This window comes from Ursus arctos, unplaced genomic scaffold, assembly GCF_023065955.2.
Source record: "Ursus arctos isolate Adak ecotype North America unplaced genomic scaffold, UrsArc2.0 scaffold_28, whole genome shotgun sequence".
In the NCBI taxonomy this organism is placed as follows: domain Eukaryota; kingdom Metazoa; phylum Chordata; class Mammalia; order Carnivora; family Ursidae; genus Ursus; species Ursus arctos.
This window is the reverse complement of record NW_026622963.1, coordinates 10532740-10542543: the sequence shown is the minus strand read 5'-3', so window position 1 is coordinate 10542543 and position 9804 is coordinate 10532740. Positions and strand designations below refer to the sequence as shown.

The window sequence follows — 9804 nt, the reverse complement described above, 5'->3', positions numbered from 1 at the left end:
AACATAAGTTAGATGTCAATCCCCTGCTCAAAACCATTCAGTGTCCTCGTCTCACAAACATAAAAACCAAAGTCCTTACTTATTACTTACTCAAAGGCCTATGAGCCTCTGTCATCTGAACCCTCTTTTCTCCCCTCCTAGCCCACTGCTCCAACAAGAACGGCTGTTACTCCTCTTCTGATATGCCAGGCACATTCCTGTCTTAAGGCATTGCAGACTGTGTCCTCTTTCTGAAATACTCTTCCCCTAGATATCCACATGGCTAAATCCCTATAAAATATCACCTTCTCAATAAGACCTACCCTGACATGCCCTATTTAAAATTCAGCCCTTCCTCACCCCAAGTTGTCCTATATCCTGCTGTTTTTTTCATAATGCTTATTCCTTGCTAACACATATAGTGTAGTTTTTACTGTGTTAATTTTCCGGGGAGAAGGAAGTTAACCAAAAGTCCTACTGCAGACATGCTAAGCAAGGACTGAGGATGGGAGTGAGGTTGGGGGAATATGAAGGGTGGAGATGCAGTACAAACTGGGAGAAGATATTTGTTCTATATATAACTGGTTAAGGCTTAATATCCAAAATACATAAAGAACATCTTCAAATCAATTAGAAAAAAAAAGCAAACTGTATTATAGTTTTCTATTGCAGCTACTACAAATTACCACAAACTTGGTGGCTTAAAGCAACCCAGTTTTATTCTTTTACAGAAATCCAAACTGGATCTCACTGGGCTAAAATTAAAAGTGTCAGCAGGCCTGTGTTCCTTCTGGAGGCTCTAAGGAAAAATTTGTTTCCTTGCCTTTCCAGCTTCTAGAGGCTGCCCACAGTCCCCTGCTCTTGGATCCCTTTCATCTTCAAAGACCCCTAACACATCACTCAGACTTCTGCTTTCATCATCCATCTCCTGACTCCTGCCTCCCTCTTTCCCTTATGAGGACCCTTATGATAACATGGGACCCACCCAGATAATTGAGAATACTCTCAGCATCTCAAAATCTTTAATTTAACCACATTTGCAAAATCAGTGTGTATACAAATTACCTGGGGATCTTGTTAAATGCAGATTCTGATTCTGAAGGTCAGGAATGGGCCTAAAATACTGCATTTCCAAAAGCTCTTTGCTGGTCCACTGGCTCCACTTTGAATAAGAAGGTTCTCAACGTATTTAAAGATGCATGTAGAATGATAAAACCATTTTTTTTCTTTTTAAACAAAAGGGAAAAATAAACACAGAACTCGGGAGAATAGATACCATTACCCCTGGCTAGAGGAGTGGCTGGAAAACTGGCTGTCCGGTTCGTTAAGTATTCATTATGCGTTTTAACTTACATATATTATTTTCCACATGTCAAGTATTATACCTAAAAGGACAATGAAAACCATACAAAACCAAGACAAAATGATCAGCGAAGAAGCTAGGTGGCGTCAAAGGCCTGGGCAAATAAAGTGGTTAGTCTATATAACTTACAGATACAACTAGCCATAACAGCGTTAAATTTATTAAACTCAGTACTGGGTGACCAGAAGTCCACTCAGTCGGGCTAAGTTGTATGAGCTCAACTAAGTAGTTAGGTTTCGTACTTAATATACAAATTTCTCAGACTTGCTGGGATTTATGAACCACCTGCTAACAATACAGATATCCAGGAGGCTCCCGTGTAGATCTCGATCCCCTGCGTGTAAGGAAGCAGCCGGGGAATCAGTATTTTATAGGTTCACCGGCGTCCAGCCCCACTAGACAGAAATCGCCCGCCCGGTGAAGGGCCTGGAGGTAGCGAGCGACCGGGACTACCCGGTCAGCCCCCGGCTGGCCGGCTCCGGAAAGCTCCCCACCAGGTGGTAGGCACCCGACGAGAGTTAGCATGGTAACCCCATCCAACATGCGGTCACCCATCTTCCCCAGGACTGTCCTCAGCTTCTCTGAGGAGACTCACCTGAAAGTCCCTAAAAGGCGTAAGTCTGAATGAGAGGAAAGGATTACCGCACTAGGGGATATACTTTTGGTAACTTAAGACCTCGCGAAAGTTTAAAACGAAAACAAACCCGTGTCCCCTCCCCGCCCGCCGCCACACCACCGGCCTTTCTTCGCTACTTCTTCCCGGTTTCTTCAGCCAACGCGAAAAGAAACGCGAGACAGAGATGTGGGGCGTGGCTCCTCTCTGACCAATGGAAATCGAGGGCGTGGCCTTGAGCCTTTCTCCCTTTGGCCCAGGGTCCCCGAGGCGGAAGTCGCCCGGCTGATAGTACGCGCTCTTAGCCTGGGGTTTTGCGGCACACGGAGCCGCCATCATGGTGCGGAAGCTTAAGTTTCACGAGCAGAAGCTGCTGAAGCAGGTAGACTTCCTGAACTGGGAGGTCACTGACCACAACCTGCACGAGCTGCGCGTGTTGCGGCGTTATCGGCTGCAGCGGCGGGAGGACTACACGCGCTACAACCAGCTGAGCCGGGCTGTGCGCGAGCTGGCGCGGCGCCTGCGCGACTTACCCGAGCGCGACCCGTTTCGCGTGCGCGCCTCGGCCGCACTGCTGGACAAGTTGTATGCTCTCGGCCTGATTCCCACGCGTGGCTCGCTTGAGCTCTGCGACTTCGTCACGGCCTCGTCTTTCTGCCGCCGCCGCCTGCCCACAGTGCTCCTGAAGCTGCGTATGGCGCAGCACCTCCAGGCCGCCGTGGCCTTCGTGGAGCAGGGCCACGTGCGCGTGGGCCCCGACGTGGTCACCGACCCCGCCTTCCTGGTCACGCGCAGCATGGAGGACTTTGTCACCTGGGTTGACTCGTCCAAGATCAAGCGGCATGTGCTGGAGTACAATGAGGAGCGCGATGACTTCGATCTGGAGGCCTAGCGGGCCGTCCCACCCACGGCTGGATTTCATAGATGGGAAGGCTGAGACCTGATGTTTGAGATTCTGTGAGGGCGCTCTCCCCGCGAGTGTGTCAGCCAGGCCTTGGTTCTTAAGAACTTGGCCCCTCGGCAGGAGGCCACGCACAGAGACAAAGGGTACGGCTGTTTTCCATGAATTTGTGTTAGTCCTTGAATATTGATAACTAAATGACTGATCTAAGAGACACTGGGAAGCAGTTTTGTGCAGCAGTACGGAATTGTTAGATTATGTGCCTGAAACATTGTAGTTTGAAGGAACTTTGCTCCCCACCCCTTTCACTTAGTTTTCTCTTTATTATCTTATAGCGGGACAATTTGGTTGGGTCTATTTAATTCGAATACTTATTCTGGTTTTGTGATTATGTACAGACGATGGAGAATTTGGTCTCAAGTTTTCATAAAATGGGTGAGACTGTAGTGTTGTGGGTGTCCTCCCTTGCCTAAAGGAAGACTTCCTCATGCCATAATAAATCGTATGTGCTTTATATTTGCAAATTTTTGTCTGTCTGGTTTTCTCATCTAGGTTCACATCTGGGCTTGGCTCAAGAACCCAGTAGGAAAGAAGAGGGTCAGCAGCGACTGCGTGTGGGTGAGGCCTGCCACAGGGGGGCATGTGGAGGTTGCAGGATGTTGTACAGGGCTGGACAAATTTGTCAGTTTACCAATCCCTTCCTCGGAATGAGTGTTTTGGCAGAGATCTTCCCCACAGGACTTCCTGTTGATATTCCAGCCCCAGGAAATACCATACTAGAGGGCTGAAATGTTTGCTGTTTGCTTGCCTAAGGAAATAATCACCCTGTAGCTTGGCCATCTAGTGGTTAGAAGTGGCCCAGGAGGTTCCTGGAAACATGTTCTTCGTGGTAAGGAATTGGAGAATAGGGAGACTACCTCTTTTTACCCAAGACTTACACAAGGAGAAAAAGTAGGATGCCAAGACCAATAGATTGTATGCCTTCTCCATTTCCCCAGGTGAAAGTGAGCGTTTGGTAGAGAAGCAAGGGAAGGGGACACTGGATGATAAAAGCAAATGCCTCGGGGCGCCTGGGTGGCACAGCGGTTAAGCGTCTGTCTGCGGCTCAGGTCGTGATCCCGGCGTTGTGGGATCGAGCCCCACATCAGGCTCTTCCGCTGTGAGCCTGCTTCTTCCTCTCCCACTCCCCCTGCCCACTCCCCCTGCTTGTGTTCCCTCTCTCGCTGGCTGTCTCTATCTCTGTCGAATAAATAAATAAAATCTTTAAAAAAAAAAAAAGCAAATGCCTCTACTATATATGCGTCAGGCACATTTGTAAGTGTATTACATGAATTAATCTGTTTAATCCTCCCAAAAATGCTAAGGAGTGGGGAATCCAATTATCCTCTGCTTTTCAGATGAGGGAACTGAGGCAGAGATGGGTCAAATTGCCCAAGATGGCATCGCCAATAAGTGGCGGAGCTGGCATTGTGCTCCCTTTAAGAGACTGTCAACATTGGCAGAGCCAGGCCTTGTAATATGTAGGGGTTTAGAGAGAATCCCTGAATTTGAGTTTCCAAGCCAGCAGAGAAGCAGCACCAAGCAATGTGGTCTCCAAAAAGATGCCATATAATGGTTTGAACAAGAAGGCTTTGAGCTTCCAAGGCTTAACACTCACTGAGACCCTACCTGTGTTAGGTTGCCATTTGCTCTTCCCAACAACCCTGCAAGGTAGGTGGTGTTATCCCCGTCTTTTCAGTTTAGGAAATAATTGAAACAAGAACTCTGTCTGAGGTTCAAGTCCAGGCTTATGTGACTCTACAGGCCATGTTCTTCTCAGTGCCATTCCTTTAGAAGTAGAAGGAGAAAGAATCCTACTCCTCAGCTCTAGTGGCTGGGCACAGTCTGTGCCCATTTGAGGAATGTGCTCAGGGCTCCCAGGACTGGGGATCTCATGGAGAAGTTGGTGCTCTAAAAGCCACGTCTGGCTCCTACCCAGATCCCACAGGGCAAGGCAGGTAGATTGGCCCTTTGGAATAGTTGGAGCCTGCATCTATAGCCCAAACAGATAAAACTTAAAAGTTCTTTTTAAGGAAACTGGTTTTAGGAACTTGGAAGTAAAATACAAGATTCTTTAGAAAAGCCCTTCTTTCTTTGGGAGGAAGATATGAAAGAAGTAACTTACCAAAAGTTACTTAAAAACTTAAAAAACTGGGCAACTGGGGGGCTCACTCGGTTAAGTGTCTGCCACTGGCAGGGTCCTGGGATCGAGCCCCTTGTCAGGCTCCCTACTCATCGAGAGTCTGCTTCTCTTTCTCCCTCTGCCTCTCCCCCAACTCACATGCCCTCGCTCTCTCTCTCAATAAAAAAAAAAAAAAGAAAGAAAGAAAGAAAAATCTTCAAAAAAAACCTTAAAAACTTAAAAAACAAAAACAAAACCTATGCAAGATTCAGAAGGCAAGTTCTAAGAACCAGACTACCTGGTCTGATTTGGGGCTTCTAGGCTTAACTAGCTATGTGACATTGACTATTTTTCTTAGCCTCCTCTGTGCCTCCATTTACTATATTACAAATATGTGGTAATATGGGGTAAGGGAAAAGAACGGGGAACTACTGCTCAACAGGTACAGAATTTCCATTTGGGATGATGAAAAAATTTTGGAAATAGATTGTGGTGATGGTTGTACAACATTCTGAATGTAATTAACACACTGAGTTGTGTACTTAAAAATGGCAAATTTTATGGGGGCACCTGGGTGGCACAGTCGTTGGGCGTCTGCCTTCAGCTCAGGGCGTGATCCCGTCGTTCTGGGATCAAGCCCCACATCAGGCTCCTCTGCTGGCAGCCTGCATCTTCCTCTCCCACTCCCCCTGCTTGTGTTCCCTCTCTCACTGGCTGTCTCTCTGTCAAATAAATAAATAAAATCTTTAAAGAAAAAAAAAAAAGCAAATTTTATGTTACACATATTTTAACACAATTTTTTTTTTAAGTTTTATTTAGTGATTTAAGTAATCTCTACACCCAGCCTGGGGCTTAGACTCACAACCCTGAGATCAAGAGTCGCATGCTCTACTTACTGAGCTGGCCAGGTGCCCCCACAATTTTTAAAAAGTGAAAAAAATGGGGGTGGGTAGTAATAGTACTGACCTTAAAAATTATGGAGAGGATTAAATGGTTTAATTCCTACAAAATGCTTAGAGGAGCTCCTGGCATGTGTTAAAACCTTAAAGCTTTGCTCCTCTTTTCCCTCCCTCCCCAGGCCACAAAAGAAAGTCAGGGAGCTAGACATGTTACAACAAAAAAGCCTAATGGATGAAAAAATGTATATACACAATGGCAGGAGGGAAAATTGGTAGACCTCTCAGGGCAATTTTACAATGTATAACAAGAACCTTAAAAACATACATTATATATGGGGCACCTGGGTGACTCAGTCAGTTGGGTGTCTGCCTTTGGCTCAGGTCATGATCCCAGCATCCTGGGATGGAGCCCTGCATCGGGGTCTCTGCTCAGCAGGGAGTCTGCTTGTCCCTGTACCCCTCCTGTTCGTGCTCTCTCTCTCTCTCTCTCTCAAATAAATAAATAAAATCTTAAAAAAAAAATACATTATATACCCTCTGACCTAGAAATGTCACTTTCAAGAATTTAGCATAATTGTGGGTCTTCACAGAAAATTAACTACAGGGATCCTCATCACAGTATTTCTAATACAGAATAATAGGGAAAAATTGAAAATATGTCCCAAGTGGACTGGTTAAATTATTGGATAGCCTTATGATGAAACACAACCATTAAAAATTGTAGGGGCGCCTGGATGGCACTGTCAGTTTAAATGTCAGACTCTTGGTTTTGGCTCAGGTCATGATCTTGAGGTTGTGAGATTGAGCCCCAAGTGGAGCTCTGCACTCAGTGGAGAGTCTGAGATTCTCTCCCCTCCCCTTCTGTGTCTCCCCCGCCTCAAGCACGCGCGTGCATGCAAGTGCACACACACACACATACACACACACTCTCTCTCTCTCTCAAATAAATTTTTTTTTAAAGATTTTATTTATTTATGTGACAGAGAGACAGCCAGCAAGAGAGGGAACACAAGCAGGGCGAGTGGGAGAGGAAGAAGCAGGCTCATAGCGGAGGAGCCCCATGTGGGACTCGATCCCGTTACGCCGGAATCACGCCCTGAGCCGAAGGCAGACGCTTTAATGACTGCGCTACCCAGGCGTCCCTCAAATAAATTTTTTAAAAATAATGATAATAAAAATTATTATAGCAAGATAGCCCATCCCCTCCAAGTTTCTCACTCAAGTCTGGAATGGGCCTGAGGTGTGCTGCTGGTCACATTTTGAGAAGCACGAGCCTTGTGCCTAGTTCAGTGCTTGGCAGAAAGCAAGTACTGCGACAACATGAGATCATCTCCCAACAACTGAGGGGGGCAGAGGCTGGACTGGCTGCAGGCAAGCATGGGCAGAAAGCAAGAGAAGCAGGGGCCTGGCTCTGCTGATTACTTCAGTGCGACTTGGGGCATATTGGGGACTCGCTGGACCTTACTCCCTCTCCTCTCTGTAATAGGAGGAGGCTGAACCAGGTGGCCCCTAGTTTCTGCTCTGAAAGTTTTTGATTTGGAGGAAAGGATATGAAAGAGTGCAGTCAACATTTAAAAAGAGACAGAGAAGGGGCACCTGGGTGGCTCAGTCGTTAAGCGTCTGCCTTTCGGCTCAGGGTGTGATCCCGGAGTCCTGGGATTGAAACCGCATCGAACCCGCATCGGGCTCCTCCGCTGGGAGCCTGCTTCTTCCTCTCCTACTCCCCCTGCTTGTGTTCCCTCTCTCGCTGGCTGTCTCACTCTCTGTCAAATAAATAAATAAAATCTTTAAAAAATTAAATACATACATACATACATACATAAAAAGAGGCAGAGAAGAAATTAGAGGTGCTTTGTGTGGCCCAGTAGTCCCCAGTCCTGACTCAAGGTGAAAGCTGTGCTAGCTTCAGGACAAATCTGAGAATGGGCCCCCACTGTCTGGCCCCAGGGAAGTTTCCAGGGGTATCTTTCCCCCCACCACCATTCAGGGCTGGGACTCTTCCCAGCCTGGGGGGTGGGAGGGCAATGTGGGGATGAACCAATTCACCCATTCACCCATTCAGCTCACCAGCTGAAAATCAGGAGCAATACGAGACCCCTTTAAAATATGCAGGCAACGTCTCATGGGCTAAAGATTAGGAACTTTGGACTCACTAGGGCCTGGATTAAAATCAGGGCCCATCACCTTCTGACTGTTCGTGACCTGGGCAAGCACTTTTGTCTACAGGGAAGAGACTATCTTGGGCTTACCTAACTAGAAGTTGATATAATTAAGTAAATCAGTAAGGGAAAGGTTATCTTATAACAAGAAGTTACGTACTAATAAAACAAGATTTTTGAGGATTTAGTCTGTGCCAGGTACCATCCTAATCACCTTCTGTGGATTATGTCACTTAACTATAACCACGTCAGGAGGCAGGTGCTCTTATTAGCCACATTTTGGGGGGGGGGGGGGAACAGAGGCATATGTACGTGAAATAACTCACACAGGCCACAGAGCCAGCTGGTAGGTGAGTCTGGATTTGGACCCAAGCCATCCAGCTCCAGAACACAGGACCTGAACCACTCTGACATGCTTCCTCTGACCCAGATCTGGGCCCTAGGGACCTTGTGGTAGTGGGGGAGAAGAAGTTTGGCCCCTCTGAGCTTTAGGGTCTCCTGTGCCTGCAGTGTCTGTATCCTGGCTCATGGGACACCAGTTAATACACGACTTTGCCACCCTCTCAAGTCAGACTCTCCCTCCTGCCACAACTGGCTGAAGAATCCCTCTCTCACAAGATCTCCAAGTGGGCGGTGAGAAGCACCGCTCCTCAAGATGGCTTAGATGGTACAGAGCCTAGGCCTTAAATCATATCAAATTACATGGGGAGAAAGCTATTCCCTTTTCAATTCTCTTTCAGTTCCAGTAACTTCAAGGGGAAGGTCTTGGCTAGGGGGCTAGACTTGAACACTGTATAATTCTTGCTACCTCCTCCCCCATTTAAGAACAGCAAAGCCCTCCCGGTTTTTTTTTCTGGATATGTCCCGAAGGCAGTCCTTCCTTGCCACAACGTTAGTGCAAGACCTGCTCACTGGCCCCCTGATTACCACGGGGACTTAAGTTCTCCACTGAGTAGCCAGTGTGAGCTCCCTCAAGCTCAAATTTCGTTATCTCATAACTTTAAAAGCCTCCATCTGCAATGCAGGTAAAATCCAAACTCCCGGCTATGGCCTACAGGCTTCTGCATCCCACCTGCCTCCATGACCTCAACTCCCCGCCGCCTCCCCTTCCTCCCGTGCCTACTGTCTACCCCCTCACACAAAGCCTCTCTGGAAATGAACTCAGTCTCCCCGTCCTCACAGCTGGCTCCTTTTCATCATTCAGGTCTTGACTCAAATGTCACCTCCTGAGAAGAGTTCCCTGAATACTGGCTGCAGCCCCACGCTACTCCCTCAACCCAGCTACCTGAGCACCTTAACGCTGGTCTGCACCTGCCTATAGCACCTATCTCTTGGCTTTCTCTACCACACAAATGGGCTGTAAGGCCCTGGAGTGTGGGGACTGGGTCAGTCTTGGTCATTTTGGTATTTCCTATGCTTGGCTCAGTACCTAACCAACAGTAGACATTAAAAACATATCTGTTAATTACCCACCGACAGAGTGACACTCAGGGTCCTACTTAGAACCTCTTCTTTTGGAAATGGCTGGCCACCTTCCTGCTCTCGAGGTCCTCTTTTTTAGGTAGGGATTCTCCCACCTGTGGGCACTTACCAGATGATTTTAGGGGGTGCACAGATTCCACCTTAAATAACTTTGAATCATGGAGAAAGGGGAACTTCCCTCTTCTGCTCTCTTTGAATTTTCCTGATCATACAAGAGAAAAATTCTGTTAGTGTTACTCCTTATCAC

The 9804-nt window shown here is 47.2% G+C and overlaps 1 protein-coding gene across 1 annotated transcript; it reads left to right on the top strand.

The window, feature by feature from the left end:
* Positions 1-499: 499 nt before the first annotated feature.
* On the top strand, positions 500-3380 carry IMP3 (IMP U3 small nucleolar ribonucleoprotein 3). Its single transcript, XM_048221628.2, has one exon. The coding sequence runs from the start codon at positions 2293-2295 to the stop codon at positions 2845-2847; it is 555 nt and encodes a 184-aa protein (XP_048077585.1). The 5' UTR covers positions 500-2292; the 3' UTR covers positions 2848-3380.
* Positions 3381-9804: the final 6424 nt, after the last annotated feature.